Source organism: Hippopotamus amphibius, chromosome 9 (assembly GCF_030028045.1).
Source record: "Hippopotamus amphibius kiboko isolate mHipAmp2 chromosome 9, mHipAmp2.hap2, whole genome shotgun sequence".
NCBI lineage: Eukaryota > Metazoa > Chordata > Mammalia > Artiodactyla > Hippopotamidae > Hippopotamus > Hippopotamus amphibius.
This window is the reverse complement of record NC_080194.1, coordinates 49,907,692-49,927,111: the sequence shown is the minus strand read 5'-3', so window position 1 is coordinate 49,927,111 and position 19,420 is coordinate 49,907,692. Positions and strand designations below refer to the sequence as shown.

The following is a 19,420-nucleotide window of genomic DNA, read 5'->3' as shown; positions in this document are numbered from 1 at the left end:
TGAACTGAAATCTCCCCGTGGTAAGTAAACTTAATCTTTTTGATTTAGTTCCAGCTGGAACTGAAACTGCTACAGGCAGCCAAGTCCACCTCATCCAGAAGATACCCCAGCTCATCCTGACTGTACTGCATTCTTGTTTTCACAGGATGTTGAAGTTCTGAGTAACATTGTGCGTTCTGCCTTTAGTGCTTGATGTCTTTGATGTACTGGAGGGCAGGAAAATCAGGTGAGCTCTCCCAATCCATGTTACCCTGGCATGCACTATCTTTAGATAAATGTGCTTAAATTTACTGCTTAGGCAGGAAATGTTGAGGAAAATATGGCAGTGCAGTTAGATTCCGACTTCAGGTTTCTATGAGACTATTATGGTAACTTAGAGATCTCCCCTGTGAGACAAAAGGCTAAAAGGAGGAATTTGTTTTATAGCCAACTCCACCCTAGCTATAAACCCAACCAACCAACCAAAAAAGAAAAGTTTCAATATAGCAAACTAAGATGGTAATCTCAATCTTTTAAAACACTAAAACTGAAAAGCAGAATCTTGTGATTTTTTTTTTTTACAAACCCCTGCATTTTTATTCATGCTTTACAATTATAACAAAATTACAACAAAAAGTAAAAATTATCAGAAAGCGTTCACAAAGTTTCGGATTTTTTTTTTTTTTTACTATGTAGGGGATGGACATTTTCCAGTCAAGCTGACCAATGATCATCTTCCCCTTCACAGATTATCAAGGTTTCCTCTGACCCACCAACAATGAAGCAAAGGTCTTTCAGTAAATGCCACGCCGATACGCCCCGGTGAAGAAACAGTCACGCTTTTCGGGTCATGGAAATCCCCGAGTGGGTCTGCCAGGCCACTGATTAAGGGGAAGTGTGTGTGGTTATTACCGCTGGAGTTCCCCTAAGTCTTAAGAGGAAAGCACCAGCGCGCAAGCAGACCGCTGGGAGGAGTGCGGGACGAGAGGAGCGGGGTGGGGGTGGGGAAGGGGCGGGGCGGGGAGAGACGTTTAAAAGGCAGCGTGAGACTCCAGCCCGCACCCAACAGCGGGGGCGACGTGTGTCACCCGCCAAGGCTCGGCCGGCACATCTCCGCAGGCGCGCACCGGCCGGGGGCGTCGGGCAGGCAACGGGGGCTGAGGTGAGTGAGCGCGCGTGCGCGCGCGCGCCCGTGCGCGTGTCCGTGCGCGCGCCCCCACGGCCTCGGCGGGGTCTCCCGCGCGGGAGGGGGCCGCGTCTGCCGCTCGCCTAGGGACGCGGGGTGCCGGGGCGGAGGACCGGGGGTAATCAGAAAGGCTGCAGGGCCCAGAGGTCCGCTCCAGAGCGGCTCTCGAGCCCGCCAGGGACGGGAAGAGAGCGGGAGCCTGGGCGGCCCTTCGCGGCGGGGCCGCGCTCGTCCTGCGGGTCCCCGCCGCCGCCCAGGCAGGCGCTCCAGCCCTTGGGACCGCCGGGTGCGGCGCTGCCTCGCCGACACTCACGTTGCGTCCACCTTCCTGCCCGGTGGGCAGTTCCTGCTTTACTTTTGCAGTGAGTCATTGCAATGGGGAAGGTTTGACAGTTGGTTTAATTCGATTGCCAAGAGGTATCACCGGGCCTCTGGCGGTGCCAGATGAGCTTCAGCGCAGAGCTTGGGCGCAGTAAGGACTCAGTAGAATCTTTTTTGTTAATGAACAGATGGAGGAGTGTTCCCAAGTGGTGACAGAAGGAGCGGAGTTTTGGTTGTTTTCCTGGTGACCAGCATGGAAACCCTGTAGTGCTCGTAATCTAGTTAGTACTAAGTGCTGGACGTGTTTTTTAGCTGATGCCAAACTAACAGCAATATTAACTTTGCCGTTATTTGCTGTTAACGTTAGGTGTTTCTAACACCTGCTATATTCAAGGATTCCCACAGAAGACTTTACATGTGTTTTTCAGGTTTAATTCTCACAGTCCTAAGAAGCAGTTACCATATTTATGTCCACAGACGGGAGATTTACCTGCCCAAGTTCACACCCCTGGTTTGGGGAGACTGAATGGTATTGGAAATTCAAGGTGTCTGGGTCCAAAGCCTGGTGTTAAACCATCGCTGAGCAGACTTTGTAGTCATTAATGTAAAACTGATGTCCTTAATGCTATGCAGTTGAGGGTGCTGCGGTCCTGGGGGGCGCTCAGTCAGCTTTGCTAAATTCACTTCTCAGCAATAAGTCTTAGTGTCTACATTATAAGCCAGGCTGGATGCTTGGTGGGGGTGGGAGGGCTGGTACAGAGCTGAAACACGGTGCTGCTGTGAAGCAGCTCACAGACTAGGGGGAGGCAGAGAGAAAAGGCACGCTTAAACTCCAGTGTCTGAGACATGGATGTGCTAAGTGCCCAAGAGGATAGAGACACGCAGCATCCCTGGCATCCAGAAGGTTGCTTGCTAGAAATGATAGAGTAAGAAGAGACGGGGTTGGCCAATCTGAGGAGACACTAGAAAGGAAAGAGGAATTCCAAGAGAGTAATATCAGAAGCCAAGGGACTAGAACATTTTAGAGGAAGTGGGCCCCAGTGTCAGGTGTGAAAAATTCCACTGGTTTTGGGAAGGAAGCCACTGGCGTTACTCATATTGAGAGTGGTTTTCCACACTCAAGGGGTGAGGGGGAGGGATAATTAGGAGGATGGGATTGACATATACACACTATACTATATATGAAAAGAGATCATCAACAAAGACCTGGATAGCACAGGGAACTATACTCTGTATTTTGTAATAACCTATAAGGGAAAAGAATCCGAAAAAGAAAAAAAAAATATATATATATATCTCTCTCTCTCTGAATCACTGTGCTGTACACCTGAAACTAACACAACATTGTAAATCAACCATACTTTAAATAAAAAAAGATAGAAAGAAACAAAGAAAGAAAGAAAAGAAAAAAAAGAGTGGTTTTAAGTGGTGTTGGCTAAAGCCAGTTATAGTGGGAGACCGTCACCGTAGACATTTGTTCAATTCACTTAGCTATGAAGTAAAAGTGAGATAAGCATAGTTGCTAGAGTGAAAAGTAAGGTTGAAAGAGGGTTTTTTTGGTTTTGTTTTCATTTGAAAGCTGAGACAGACTTAAACATGCTTGTTATATTGAAGGAAAAGAGCCAGTAGAGAGTGAGAGTTGAAGAAATGAGGAGGATGGGGTTAAGAGCACGGTTTCTGAGGCCAGTGGGAGAGGATGAGATTCTTTTAACTGAAGTGGTAAGTGGGTTGTGAGCAAAAAAGGCATGGATTTGAGAATGTGAAAGGATTACTACTCAATGATGTCTCTTCTCTTTGAGAAATCAAAGGCAAAACAATCTACTGAAAGTGAGATGGGGAATGGTGGAGGAGAAATTTGAGGAAGGTATTGAAGGTTTAGAAGAGTTGCGTTGCGCACTGGACTAGGCTTAAGTAGAATTGCTGACGGATAGTGAAGGGTCAGCCAAGGTGGAGGCTGACATCATGCTGGTCTCTGTCTACAGGGTTGTAGATCTTCCCCAGCAGCATCTAGAATTGTAGGTGTTGCAAATAGTTGACAGAGTTTGAATGGAGTTGGAAGGCTGGCATTGGCATATTTTTATATATTTATTGTATAACTGCTGCCTAAATTTCCACAAACATGCCTTGTTTGCACATCAAAGCTTCTTTAGGGTAAGATCTGTGTAAGGGATTTGAAATTTCAACTTCATAGGGGCTGGGCAGGTGATATAAAGGAACAAAACTAGGGATGTCTCTTTTAAACAAAAGCACACTTTGCTTACATATTTAATATGTAGGCATATTCTTCCTTTCCACAAAGAAATATGTTACTCTCATTTTTCTCAAAAAGTGTCCCTCTTTGTCTACCTTTCATTTTTGTTATTTTCGATAGACACAGGCATTAAAACAATTCCACTTCATAATTCTACTGTTAGAAAAACAACAGCGTCAGCTCAGTGACGAAAAGCAACTGACCGTCTCCATATCACAGTGCCAAACGTGAGAGCATGTGCCCTCCCTAAAGAGAGCAGCTGCTGCCTGGCACTCACTGGTCGTTGCCACGCAAAAACATATGCCCAGTGTAGCCAGATTCTCTGATTTTTCAGGAGAATGTTGGGATGTAGAATGTCATGGGATATCTCTTACTTTTTCTTTTTGGTCCCTCTGAGTGGGGCATGTGGGATCTTAGTTCCCCATCCAGGGACTGAACCTGCACTGCCTGCAGTGGAAGCGCGAAGTCTTAACCACTGGACCGTCAGGGAAGTCCAGAAATCTCTTCCTTTTGAAAAATGTTGGTAATTAACTAAAACATTTAGAAATACTGTGGTGTTTGTCCAAGAAAAATCTTACTTTCTGGTGAAATTCAGGTAAGACATATAGATGAATTAACAGCATTGTATGGGTGTTAATTTCCTGGTTTCTATGGTTATGCTATGCATATGTAAGATGTTAATTTGGGGGAAGCTGAGTGCAGCATATGTGAGAACTCTTATTTTTATGTTTTCTCTATGTATAAATTAATTTCAAAATAAAAAGTTAAAAAAAATTAGTGAACTGCTGGAGTCCAATTCTGTGCAGCCAAACATAATACCTCTGCTGACCACCAGTTTGAGCCTTCTGGTTTTGATCTGGGATTTCTTGGCCTCTACCGTGCCTAGTACAGCACCTTGTATATGGGAGACATTCAGTAAATACTGAGCTCTGCTTTGGAAAAAATGTTTAAAAAGAGATCATGGTGTTACATCTATGAATTATTTGACTTTTAAAACTGTCTTTTTTTTTTTTTCAACAGGTTTTACAAAAGAGACAAATTATACTACTTCTTCTAGATTTTTTCCATTTTTTTTCTATAAATCAAAACATCTCAAAATGGAGGCCTAAAACTCTTAAAAGGGACTTAGTCTAATCTCCGGGAGGTAGTTTTGTGCATGAATGAACAAAGTAGTTAACAGGAGTTTTTGGTATCCAAAGAATGTTAATTTTAAAAATATGATCTAGGTATAAGAGGTGTAACTATAAAGTAATAATAAGTTTGATTCTGAGTTTGATTTGTGGATATAAAGAAATGATTGTAGCTGGGACATATTGTTGAACTACTTTTTTCAAAGTTGGCCAGGCAGTCTCCCACTGGCTGCTGTGTAGAATAGAAAAAATACCTGCGTGTGGTAAAGATTTAAAAATGAATGACAGTTACCTAGAACAAAGAGTTAATATTCAGCCCTTTGCTAAATTAGAGAAATATGCATATAAAACCTTTGGCATGTTAAAAGATTTCTGCGATGACAAAGAAATGTCAAGAAGAAAACTTTTTGATGGGTGCAACAAGTTTAGAGCAAGTATGAAAGATAAACGTGATGATTGGTAAAGTAACCATTTATAAGACTTGATATTTTGAAAGTCAAAAATTTAGTTTGTTCAAATGGGCTGTTATCTCAGAGAATCATTAGAATGAGAATGATGGCTGGGTGGTTACATTTTGGTAAATGAACAAACTTATTCAGAAAGGAAATTCACACAGAGATAGTAATAACACCAAGAATGAAAGGAATACTGAAGTTAGACACAATAATTCACCTTTGAGAGAAATAATCACTGGTATTGAGATATGTCTCTCCTCTCACCTGGAAATAAAGCATTGAAGTCTGCAGTGAAAAGCCCCAGCATATGGGACTCAGGAAACATGCTTGCAAATCACTTCTAGGTAAACCATGATGATTTGTTTATTGGTCATTACTGATCTTATTGATGCAGAACCTGCTTACTAATAGCTAGTCATAATTGACAAGTTCTGAATTTTGAGGTCTCTGCTGTTCAAAAGAAGTGGATTGTGACAGAATTTTTGTCATCATAAATTCTGGTTCAAGGTATGCTATCTGTGAAATAATTTCTGACCAAAGCCAAATTTTTTTACCCTTCTAAAAATTTTTTTTTTGATATCCATCTTAGCTTGCAGACTCAGCACTCTGACTTTTGACTGTTTTAAAAAATAAATTCACTATCAGGAGATTTGATATTGGCTTTCAACAGCACGAAGATGAGCCAAAAGACCAAGTGAAAAAATATATTCATCTCTGGTAATTTATTTGAAATGGAATGTTTCATATGCTGAGATCTAGTGATATTACTATGACTAAGCAGTCACATACCTATCTATGGGAAGTAATTATTATTTAATAAATCTTAAAACCAGGTCTTGAGAGATATGAGCCAATGCTGTTGCTACTTAAGCTCTTTATTTGGAAGAAAATTTTGGATTGTTTTGTCCTCCCTATTAAAATTGTTGTAGGAAGAAAAATTAATTTGAGCAAGATTTTGGATATGCTATATTTCATTGAATCTAAGATGTCATCATTGGTAAAACACACCATTATTTTATGTACCTCTGAGAAATAAAAGCACTGTTAATTAAAATGTGACATGCCATTAATTGTAAGATACCTCTCCATAACAGATATTAAAACATGCATCTTAGAATCAGTGAAATATGATAATCCATTCTTTTCCTCTTTTGAGGTGGGTCTTATGCTTTTTTTTTTTCTTTCTGGCTGTCAAATTTCACAATTTAAAAAAAAGCAAAATAAATATAGTTTGAGTATTATTTTGTGTGTACAGAACATTTACATAGCATAGCTTTCTGCCAGAACAAACTAGCTGTGTGAGACATTCTATCTTGAGGCTGACCTGAATGTCACTGAAGCATACTAGTGGACAGGGTGACCTACCTATGGAGATACCTGATACTAAATGGCATCTGATACCCTAAAGCACTCTACACTTTTATGAGGGATTTTAATTTTCATCACAAGGTACTGTGTAGTATTATGTTTACATTGTATGCAAGAGTATGCAGAGGTGCAGGTTGTACATAATTGTCCCTTGAAATGTATCAATATAGGATTTAGAACCTTGCCATGCTGTAATCCTAAATTCACAGAAGAAAAGAGAATGAAAGATTTCCTGTTCTAAGTGTTCAACCTAGTACTAAAATTAATAAAAATAAAAAACCATGCACAAAACTACCTCCCTAGAGAAAGACTAGTCCCTTTTCCTCCCCATCCGTTTTATTATGAACATAGTAGAAAATAGCGTATTCTTATCAAATTTGATGAAAAGTGGCAACATGTTTGAATTGAAGTATGACTTTTCATGTGAGCTGTACCGAATGTCTACGTATTCAGCTTTCCCTGCCGGTGTTCCTGTCTCAGAAAGGAGTCTTGCTCGTGCTGGTTTTTATTACACTGGTGTGAATGACAAGGTCAAATGCTTCTGTTGTGGCCTGATGCTGGATAACTGGAAACAAGGAGACAATCCTATTGAGAAGCATAAAAAGTTGTATCCTAGCTGTAGCTTTGTTCAGAGTCTGAATTCAGTCAACATTTCGGGAGCCACTTCTCAGCCTACTTTTCCTTCTTCAGTAACAAATTCCACGCATTCATTTCTTCCGAGTTTGGAAAACAGTGGCTATTTCAGTGGCTCTTATTCAAGCTTTCCATCAAATCTTTTAAACTCTGGACCAAATCAAGATTTTTCTGCCTTAAGGATAAGTCCGTACCGTTGTGCAATGAATACCGAAAAAGCCCGATTACTTACTTTCCAGATGTGGCCATTGACTTTTCTGTCACCAACAGATCTGGCAAAAGCAGGCTTTTACTACATAGGACCTGGAGACAGAGTGGCTTGCTTTGCCTGTGATGGAAAATTGAGCAACTGGGAACCGAAGGATGATGCTATGTCAGAACACTTGAGGCATTTCCCCAACTGCCCGTTTTTAGGGAATCAGCTTCAAGGTGCTTCAAGATACACTGTTTCTAATCTGAGCATGCAGACATATGCAGCCCGCTTCAAAACATTCTGTAACTGGCCAGCTAGTGTTCCAGTTCATCCTGAGCAGCTTGCAAGTGCAGGTTTTTATTATATGGGTAAGACACTTAATCTGATGATTAAATATTCAACGTTTTATCTTACACATTTTAGTGGTCAGATTATATATATTCATAAGTTTTGGTCCAAAATTAATTTTAGGTCACAGTGATGATGTGAAATGCTTTTGCTGTGATGGTGGGCTGAGGTGTTGGGAATCTGGAGATGACCCATGGGTGGAGCATGCCAAGTGGTTTCCAAGGTAATTGTTTTGAAACTTTTTGCAGATGTATATGATTACTGTGAGAGTATTGTGTGTTTACCTTATAATCAACTGTTACTTTATTCTGTTGTTTCAAAAATACATTTGTGAATAAATTTAGAAGGGATTACTTAGAAAAATAATTACTTAAAAGGTTTCAATGGAAATTTAAGATAAAGAAGATATAGTTTAGGGTTTCTTTGTGTGTGTAATTAATATATATACATTATATTAAAATAACATATGCTTTTTATAAAACCAAGTCACTCATTGTAGGAAAGTACAGAGACAAAAAAAATGTAAGTGTCCAGAAATCTCACCACCTAAAGATAACCTTAGTTACCATTTTAGTGAATATCCTTCCAGAGACATCTCTTTATGCATATGTACATATATAGATAAATGTATACAATTTTACATGAATTAGATATATATTTATATACTGTTTTGAAACTTTTTTCAGTCAACAGTATGTCTTGAAAATATTTCCATTTATTCAACACTCAATAATATGAATTTATTACCTACTATCAGGCACTATTGTAGCTACTTAATATACTCAGTTGAACAAAACCAAGACTCCTGGTCTCATGTGCTAAACTTATAGTAGGAGAGGACAGTGTATAAAAACTTAGTAAATAAGTTACACAGCATGTTGGAAGATAATAAGTACTATGGATAAAAAGAAAAAAGGGATCTGGGTAAGGGAGATCAGAAGCCCCAGGCTGGTTACAATATGAAATAGGGTCATCAGAATAAATATAGACCTATCTCAGCTGTTTCGATCACTACATAGCATTTTGTTGTCATTTCTTACACTTCTGATTATTCCATACTTGTTTACACTCTCCCTTTTTTGTTAAAATCAGATAGCCTCAATTATAATTTTCATGGTCCACACTTCTAGTATTTTTTAATGTTGATTACTAAAATCAGTATCCTAACATCTGCATTATATAATTTTTTTAATATAATACTATATCTTCATTTACAGCAACTTTGCACTCCCCAGATATTTCAGATTTCAAAAATTAGAAAGGTTAAAAAGAACACTTTACATACACATTTTTAAAAAGCGCAGCTAGCTTTCTATTGTGCTTATTTTGTGAATATATAAAAAGAATGATAAATTTCCTTTGGTAGCATCATGAATTCATATTGTACTTAAATTTGACAAAGGACATATATTATCTAGAAACTGCCAAACTTGTGAATGTCTGACTTATTTAAAAAATATGTTCAGCTTCCTCATTCTCTCTCATTGGATGTTTTCAGCTTTTAAACATACGAAGCTTACGTATGAACAGTATCATTTATTAGGGAGCTTTCTACCTGTCTCCTTGGTTCGTTATGAATGTTCGGAGTGTTTTTAGGAATCTTAGAATAGTTGAAGAGAGCAGCGAGGACCTTGGAGTGGAGACAGTAAACTGAGAGCCTCATGACCCTGATCCGCGTCAGCCTTGGCCGATTACTGGTTACAACCTTCCTCTTGCTTATGTCATCTTGCCTTTGACTGCAGTATCTCTTTCCACTTCCTATAGTCAAGTGGTTATAATTATGTTCATGTTCATTTGAAATATTTAGCAGTCTACAAATGACCAGATTAAGATAACCTCCAGATTTAATTTTGCTTATGTTTTAGGTGTGAGTACTTGATACGAATTAAAGGACAAGAGTTCATCAGTCGAGTTCAAGCCAGTTACCCTCATCTACTTGAACAGGTAGGGACAGTTTTTTTGTTCTTTAAAATCATTCGTTAAATTGATTTTCTGACAAATTATTTTCTGATAATTACAGAGAGTAGTACGAGTATTTTAGTGGAAAGACAAGAGTCACTTTAAAAATACATTTTCTTTTTTCAACACCCAGCATGGTCTTCGAGAGTGCTATTCTTTGGGTAACAACAGATCCAGAATTAGAAACCTTCTGAAAAATAATATTTAAATTATGTTTTTGAGTATTTCTCCAATAAAGTTGCAATAAATTAAATTATTTGAGGGAAAAAATTGACTGGATAGTAGCATTTAATAGTTTTACTATGTAAGTTTTTCTTAAAAGGATTTGAGGAAGATAATTGTATTGCTGTTTCTAATCTTCCCAGAAAAGCAAGTAAGAATTTATAGACTAGTTTGAGGGTCAAACACTTCCTAGCCATAGTCAATGGAACTTATAAAGGGTCCAGCTTATCCCAAAGGAGCACCAGGAGTTGGAAGATCTTTGAGATGATAGGCGAACAGTGATCATCTTATGGATCACTGAAAAGGTGTGGTGCTTTTTCTGCCTTGAAAATGGATTTTATTTGTTAATACACACACACAAAGAAACTCTATTAGTTTATGGCCTACAGAATTGCTGTTGAATGTAAATGAAATTCTCCTTTTGTCATAAAAAATTATATTGCCAATAAACAAGTCAGTTTGCAATAAATTGAATAAATTAGGTCTCTTGATGAATTTTTATTGCAATGAACAAGATTTACATTTTAATTTATGTACATTTTTTGTAGCTGTTATCTACTTCAGACAATCCAGAGGATGAAAATGCAGAGTCACCAAGTATGTATACCCATAATAATTACTACATTTAAATATTAGAACCATTTGATTCTGTTAAGATTGAAAGTTGATATTTATAATAATGTACATATATATTATATTATGATTTATAATTTACAGTGAAACGTCAAGTACATTGTTAGCATTTTTAAGACTCTAGCGCATATCATAATTTCCTGAGGAGGTCTAAAAAATATTACAGATTTCTAGTCTCCACTTTAACCCCACTGAGTTGAATCATAGTATCTAAAGTTGGGGCATGAGCATCTAATAGTTTTAACAAGCTGCATACGTCTACCCTAACCCTTGTTCTCAGACCAGTGTGGGAACAGGTGCACTATGACGTTAAATTGCATACATATTCTTTCTATGAAACAGAGAGAGTAGAAAATAACATTCCCATTTTTCAGTAGGGACTCGGAGGCTCAGAGAGGTTAAGTGACTTGTCCATCACCTTAAACCTAAAAAGTGATAGAGCCAGATTTGAACAAGCCCTTCTCTATTATCTAGTGTTAAATTCAATTCAATAAATAGTTGTGCTTCTGCTATTCTGAGGAAAGAATAGAGAACAGGATAAACATAACACCTGCTCTCATGAACTAGTGATCTAAGGGATTCAGGCAAATACACAGACAGGAGAACAGTACAGAAAGTAAAGTGTGCTCTGAGAGCATGTGTGGGACAATTAGACCAGACTTGGAAGATCAGAAAAGGCTTTCCAGAGGAAGTATTTGTCTTAGCACAGAATCAGAGGGAAGAATAGGCGTTAACCAAATAACAAAGAGAGGAAAAGAATATTCTCAGCAGAGAGAACAGCACATGAAAGACAAGTGACAAAAGAGAACAGGCAGGCACATTTGAAGAACTGAACAAAATTCTGAATGGCTAGAAGTAGGATTTGCGAACAGATGAATGAAGCAGACTAGCTTAAGAGTGTTCAGCGCTATGGGCAGAATTTGACCCAAGAGCCTCCAGTGTGTGGCTTCTGGGCTAGAGTATAGAAAGCGAATGAGTAAGTGGCAAGAGATTGAGGCTGAAGGGGTAAACAGAGTCCAGATTATGTAAGATCTTGTAAGGCACGGTTGAATGTTATCCTAAAAGCAAAGGAATTGTTGCTGGAATCTAAGAAGGAGTGTGACACAGTCAGATTTGTGTTGATAAAAAGTCATTCTGGTTACAATGTTGAGAATGAATTACAAAGGAGCAATATTGTAGTAGGCCATTGCAGTAATAGAGATGAGTGATGATAACTGGTCTCTTTGAAAATTATGTAAAATGTATTTGATTTAGAAAGCTCATTTGTTCATTCACCGTAGGGAAAAAGGAATCTCAGTGCTGGTGGGCATGATCGCCAACATTCTGTTTCTTTCTCCTACTCATAGTTATGCCAGATAATGCATATTTTGTGTCTGAATGTAATGTTCCATATTCCTATTTTAGTGACTGAACATGTATATCATTATTTTAAATTTAAGAAAGGTAATACAAAACAGTACCTACACATTTTCTGGGCCTTATGTTTTTGATATTGTAGTAACTTGCAATTAAGAAAATATACAAACTATCCCAATATGTGTTAAATTCTTTATTCCATATAGTTATTCATTTTGGACCTGGAGAAAACCATTCAGAAGATGCAGTCATGATGAATACACCTGTGGTTAAAGCTGCTTTGGAAATGGGCTTTAGTAGAAGGCTGGTAAAGCAGACAGTTCAGAGTAAAATCCTAGCAACTGGAGAGAATTATAAAACCGTCAGTGATCTTGTATTAGATTTACTTAATGCAGAAGATGAAATAAGAGAAGAGGAGAAAGAAAGAGCAACTGAGGAAAAAGAATCAGGTACACATGTTTATTTACAGTCTCTATTTCCATAAGGATGTCACTGTACATAATTTACTGAAAATTTACTCATAATTAATCCAATTGGATTTTAAGTTCAATATTCTGCATTTGAATTCTGAAAAGTTTCATCACATTAAAATATATATGAACTGCTTATTAGTAAGTTGAAAATGTATATATTGAGTGAAAGCATTTTTTCCTGCTTTTTCTTAATTTCTATTTTTACCCTAGATAATTGACTGTGTATGTAATTATTCATGGCACATTTTTGATCCCAGGCTAGTTAATCCCTCCTCTGTGCTATAAATTGGGGTGAATCAGGGACAACAGTGCGTCTCAGCCTGTGACTATAAATGAATGTACAAATTATGATTAAGTTTCCTGTTTGCCTGCACAAGAATGGAGTTCCCCTTTGACGCGTCCCTCTGTTATTTCGGGGAGCGCTAGGACACCGTTTCACATTCTCCCAAGACAAGTTACCCATGCGCTTCCATGCTAGCCTTGTCTGCTCCCTGTTGCCTCTACTCTGTTGGCCTTCACAAAAGCCTCTCCTCTCAGCATGTTCATTCTCATCTGGTAGCTCCACTGCCATCATCAGTCTGGCCTAGACAAAGAGAAATGTTGATCTCTCCTTTGCTACTCTTTCCCAAGCATGGACCAGATCCAAGAGTCCTCTCAACACAGCTGAAAACAGACTACAACTTTTAACAAGCTCTTACTGGAGATGTAGGGATAACAGAAGGGCGTTATATCACAGATGGCAGTTGACAGCTATAACTGTGTCTGGCCTCTCTTGGTGCCCTAAGCCTGTCCCCATGAATCTCTTTGCCTAGCTCCTGATTCATCACTGTGTATCTCTGGCCAGTTTTAACAAATGACGGGGAAAGTCCCCAGCAAAGCTCAGGCCCCCAAATATCCATAAAGCCCAGAATGAGAAAGATTTGCCCCATATCCTTGTCCAAGGTCATCTGGGACCTCTTTTTTCCCAGGATGGTTGACGATGAGATTGTCCACTCCATTCCCAGATAAAACTATCCCTGGCCAACCCAGATAAACATGTCAGATCATAGTAACACAGCATCCTCTATTTTCCAAAGTGTGAATTATTCAGTTCTACATGTCACCAGTATAGCAGCAACATCCAAGTTCATCTTTGCCCAGCCTAGTCAAGTTCTCCTTTTCATTGTGAAGTGAAGGTAGGGCTGCATGTCCTTCCTGTAGTCCTCTCAGTCTTACAACTGGTCATCAGTGAACAACTGCTCAAAATGAGCACTCATTTCCACAATTGTTTATAGACCCTATGAAGTTTAAAGCCATCCAGCTATAAAATACTTATTTCTCTTCCGAAAAAAAAAACCCACAGAAACCCAACAAAGTTTCCAGAGATAACTCCAGGTCAACAGTGTACAATACCTTGCATTGTCAAAAAGATCTGTTAGCTTCTCAGCTCACTGTTACACCCATACTGCCTAGCACAGTGTCTGCATATAGCCTCTGCTCAAGAAATATTTTTTTGAGTGACAATGAAAATACTTGCATTTACGATATTGATTACTTTATAGTTCCCCAGAATAGTAGGTGAGTGATTTCTTGACAGATGTGTAAGTAGGCAACTTAGGATATTTTTTCCAGAATAAAAGAATAACATGCCTTAAAGGATTATTCAAGCCTTCACCTCTTATAAGCCAGAATATAGTCTATGACTTTGAAGTCACTATTTTCAGCAGCTGCCAGCAATCCAGTTTTAGAAATCTTAAGAATTTCAGAGAACTTCTTACATTAGTTTAAGTAAAATATAATTAGAAAAATAAAAAATTGAAAAATTAGCATGCTTCAACATCAAGTATAAATTATATTTTAATTTTCTAATATAGCACTACTCCTTAACCATAGATTACGTAACAATATGTTAAGTTCTAATTCTTCCATCCCTCTGGCTGTTCTCTGTTCCTACTGCTGTTTAAATTGCTGAGGCCTGATGGTTCATTTGTTCAACAGGTATTTGTGGAGCACTGACTTTGTGCCAGGCCCTGTTCTAGGTCCTGGTTCTTTTCTCATTTATTCTCAGAGCTTCAGTTCTCTTCAAAATGTATATCTTGAGCCTGGACTTTCCAAGTGCTATTTTTTATTCCTTATTAAACGGTTATATTTATATGTCCTATTATTTGACAAAGTCAGAGTTTCTAAAATCTAACAATCATCTCCCTTCAAATAATTCTTCTTTAGACAGCCCAACTTCTCTTTTTATTTTGTGGAAAAGCTTTATGGGTCATGGTAAAACTATATGATAGTTAATTAATAAACTTTGATTCATAAGTCATATTCCAAAGAGATAGTAAAATTGCAGAGTTTCAAATATAAAATATTTTACCAATAGATACAAAATCTAGATCTGGAAGGAGAATACAGTGATCCTACAGGACAAGAAGGTATTGACAAGTAGGATTTATTTTTCAAAATGCTGTTAGTGCCTTCCCGCCTTACTATAAAATATTGAGGTAATGGCAATATCATGTCTAACTTGGGGAAATAATTAATAGTTAATTAATAATTTCATCTTAAAATGGAATTTTAAAGAAATTTTAATGGGTGACTGATAATTTAAGAGGAAAATGTTCTATCATTTTAATTCTCTTGGTTTTGCCTTTCCCAACTTTGACTAGATTGGATTGAAATTTCAATTTTATTTGGTTCTAGGTTTTATTTGGTTAAAGGATTAGCAGTATTGCAGGATGGCTGAGAGCATGGATTATGACACCAAATTGTCTCAGTTTGACTTTTGCTACTTGTGTGTCCTTTAGCAATTAACTTGCCTCACTGTACCTGTTTTCTCATCTGCTAAGTAAGGGTACTAGTACCTACCTCAAAGGGCTACTGTGAAGATGAAATGAATTATACATGTAAAGTGCCTACCACAGTGCTCAGTGTTAGTTCTTATTATAAGTAGAGTTATTATCAAACACAGGGGATCAGGTACCCCCAAAGCTAGCAGTCAGCTTCCATGCTGATTATGAATTATGGTTGTTTTTCATTCGGTTACATGTGTATAAGTGGAAGGAAGTTTGTGGGCAGAGTTTGGACGTGATTGTGTTTGTGTTCTTTTCTGTAAAGGTGACCTATCATTAATCCGGAAGAATAGAATGGCACTTTTTCAACATTTGACTTGTGCACTTCCAATCCTGGATAGTCTACTAACCGCCAGAGTGATTAGTGAACAAGAACATGATGTTATTAAACAGAAAACACAGACATCCTTACAAGCAAGAGAACTGATTGATACTATCTTAGTAAAAGGAAATTTTGCAGCCACCATATTCAAAAACTCTCTACAAGAAATTGACCCCACATTATACAAGCATTTATTTGGTGAGTGCTGGAAAATTACTTTTGGAACTTTCTAGGTCAGTTGAAAATATGTTCTTTTTAATAATTTGTGATTATTGAAAATAATTCAACCTAATTTATAAACTATTAATTGTACAAAAGGATCGAAGGCTTTCATTGCCTTGACATTTGAAAATTATCTATATTATTTGGCCAGAGTCTAAACTGTTAGTTTAAAAATATATATTCTGTGCCTAAATATTGTTAACCTTATTTGTCATAGTAATGCTTTTTCTTTTTCTCCCTTAGTGCAACAAGACATAAAATACATTCCCACAGAAAATGTTTCAGGTAAAATAGTATTAATTATTTAAACCAGTAGAAAACATTGTTTTTTATTTTCTTGGCTTTGCTTTGGAGGAGAAGCAGCAAATTGCCTTTTATTAAAATTTTATTTCTCTTCCTAGATTTACCAATGGAAGAACAATTGAGGAGACTACAAGAAGAAAGAACATGTAAAGTGTGCATGGACAAAGAAGTGTCCATAGTGTTTATTCCTTGTGGGCATCTAGTAGTTTGCAAAGACTGTGCCCCTTCTCTAAGAAAATGCCCTATTTGTAGAGGTACAATCAAGGGTACAGTTCGTACATTTCTTTCATGAAGAAGATCTAAAACTTTGTCTAAACTTTAGAGTTAATGGATTAAATGTATTGTAATTTTTAACTTTGATCCTTATTTGGTTTCTTTAAGATTTCTTATTTATTTACAACTTAGAAAATTTTGTTTTATATAAATATATTTATATAAACACGTATCTAAAACATGAACATACATATATTATGTAGCAAGAATGATAGGCTTTTGTTTTTGTGAATAAAAAAGAGGGATAGCACTATAAGCACAATACTAAGGTAAAATTTCAGCACTATTGAAGTTGTAAGTGAAGTAAAAGTTAAGATTTTGAATGACCATTCAGAATTTTCAATATTTTGGAGTTGTATTAAAGATAAGGAACATGGATTCTCTTGCTTTTTCCATCAATGTCCTATACATGGAAGGTCTTGATATTTGTTGAATAACTTTTTCAGGACATGATGTTTCTGTAAAGAATTCTGTGAGGAACATTTTAATAAAGCAATCAAAATTACACTTGTTCTTAATACCTTCATTTCTGTAAAACAGATAGTTTACTGACTCCCAGACTCCTTCCGTAAGACCTCTTGAATATTGAGCTACAGTTTAGAGCCCTTTCTATAAGTTGCTTCTTCATTTATACTTGTAGAGCACAGGGGTCAAACACACCTGGCTTTAATCTATAGGATTTTACAGGATGTCTGAGTTGAAATCAAATGATCCTCCCAATAAGTTTGTTTATTCATTTGTCTGTTGATTCACCCAGGAAGTCGTATGCCTATCTTACCCATTGGGGAAAGCTGCTAGTTTTATTCTCAACACGTTGGTATTAATTCTGGGACTTGATAAGTACACTGGTTAGCAGCGTTTGGAACAACTTGTTCTTGTAAATCTATTTGTTCTGTACTGCCAGTGCAGAAAGATTTCCTCCTTTGCATTACTTTTTGGTATTCAACATGTCCAATTCATAATTCTCTATCCTTTGGAGAGACAAGCAAAGGCCAATGATCTAAACCCGTTCTAGATGTCTGTTGGAGTTCCACACAGAGAAAGATTAGGAACCAAGCAAGAGGGGGAGATTCCATCTCTTCATTCTGATGCTGGGAGACTGCTTAGCTTGCAACTGATTTTGCCTGTTTGTTAAAAGATTTAGTTGGCTAGCCTCATGCTAACCACTGTGTCCTGGGGTGTGAGGCTGAAGCAAATGTATTATTGCTTAGGTGGTTCATAGCTCAGCCTTAAGATAAATATTTAGATAGTAAATACCCTTCTTGCAGCAGCTATTTTTTATCTGGTTCTTATTGCATACTACACTTAATGTTTGAACTTTGCCATCTCCGCTGTGAAACTCTTGTTCATTTTTCATTTTGGTAATATATGTATAGCTAACATAACCAATTTATTTACTCAAATATTTTGTTAATTTCCCTAAGTGTTAGTTAGATTGAAATTTTGTTTTTGAAAAAAGTCACTGTAGATAATAATGGCCATCAGTCGCTTGCTGATGGTATGTCAGGCATCAGACATATTTTTAGGTACTTGACGTGCATTCATTCGATTCTCTCCAGCTCCACCCACCATCCACCCTGGCCTTCAGTTCCCAGAATTGGGTAGATAATTTAAACCTCAATATACAGTATATAATAAGTGTTATAATTCAGAACTTTGCAGTGGGCTTAATTTCATACTTAGATTATGCTCATTATAACTTCCATTCTTTTTATTCAATTCCTTATATGATACTATTAGCCATTAAATGCCTTTGTCATCACAGGAAGTATCATTCGACCATCCTTACCTCCTTTTGACATCTTGCACTTTATAGTACACAGTGTGGATGTTTACTATGTAAGTTCCAGGCAAAATTATCAGATGGAATGTTTAAGAGATTTACTATTTTAAAAGCAACATTAGTACCCTTGAAACAGAGAGTATTAGTAGGTAAGGATTGCTCATTCGTTTTAAAACTGTGCTAACCCCCCACCATTCTAGTCAAAAAGAGATAGGCAAGATCTAATTTATGGAGTTTGTACTGTGCAAATATGGTAATAGGTATTTTTTTCTAATTGTACAACATATCTGGTCTTTATCAGGTTCTGACATGGCCCTGTATAGTTTTCAACCTCATTTTCTACCACTTTCCTCTTACTCACTGTATCTCAGCTACTGTGGCTTTCTTCAGTTTCTAAACATGACAGGCTCTTTTGCTTCAGGGACTTTGACTGGACTGTTCTTTCATTCACTCTTTCCCTGACAAATTTCTATGCATTCTTCAGGTCTTGCTTAGCTTAGATGTTACTTCTTCAGAGAGGCCTTCTCTGACTTCCTTCATCTAAATTATATCCCTTACACTATCTTTCTGATGGCCTGTTTGTTCTTTTTCTTCATGACATTTATCACAATTTGTATTTATACATTTATTTGTTTAATGTCACATTCTATTGTCAAAATTTTCATGAGAAAAGGAACCATGTGTTTTGTTCACCAGTACATGTCCAGCACCTAGCTCAGAGCCTGACATAGAATAGGCCCTTACTGAATAAATGAGTGAATAAGTGACTTTCTATGAGTGGGGGCAGGATGTGAGAGGGGATATCTTCCTCCTTAATTACCACTGTTGTTAAAGTAATAAGGCAAATCATGGGCCACGTTCTGCACTCCTTTAGATGTCAAAGGGAATTTTTAGAGAAGAGCTATCAACTTAGTTAAAAAAATAGATTTATGTAGAAGGTGGGACTTGGAATTATTTTCTGAATGATGAAGCAAGGCCTTTCAAGTTAGGAAAGAGCATTTTAAAAAGTTACAAATATGGGCATTGGAATCTTAATAATAAACTGATACTTCTTGAACTTGCATGTACTGTGTCCATTATCTCATTTGAGAATCACTGTAACTTAAGAAAGACAGTATATAGCACAGGAGTTAAAATTGCAGGTTTTGGGTTCAAGTTACAGCTGAGTAATCTTGGACAAATTAT

General features: G+C 37.4%; 1 protein-coding gene across 2 annotated transcripts; it reads left to right on the top strand.

Moving 5' to 3' along the window:
• The first annotated feature begins 1,008 nt into the window (after positions 1-1,008).
• BIRC3 (baculoviral IAP repeat containing 3) lies at positions 1,009-16,957 on the top strand. 2 transcript variants are annotated; one of them, XM_057695096.1, is made up of 9 exons: positions 1,009-1,141; positions 4,758-7,884; positions 7,988-8,087; positions 9,730-9,808; positions 10,594-10,642; positions 12,241-12,483; positions 15,598-15,852; positions 16,120-16,161; positions 16,278-16,957. In XM_057695096.1, the coding sequence occupies exons 2-9, from the start codon at positions 7,032-7,034 to the stop codon at positions 16,469-16,471; spliced, it is 1,815 nt and encodes a 604-aa protein (XP_057551079.1). In that variant the 5' UTR covers positions 1,009-1,141; positions 4,758-7,031; the 3' UTR covers positions 16,472-16,957. The 2 variants fall into 2 exon arrangements, with proteins under 2 accessions (XP_057551079.1, XP_057551081.1); XM_057695098.1 differs by lacking the exon at positions 1,009-1,141 and adding an exon at positions 4,285-4,332.
• The last annotated feature ends 2,463 nt before the right edge of the window (positions 16,958-19,420 follow it).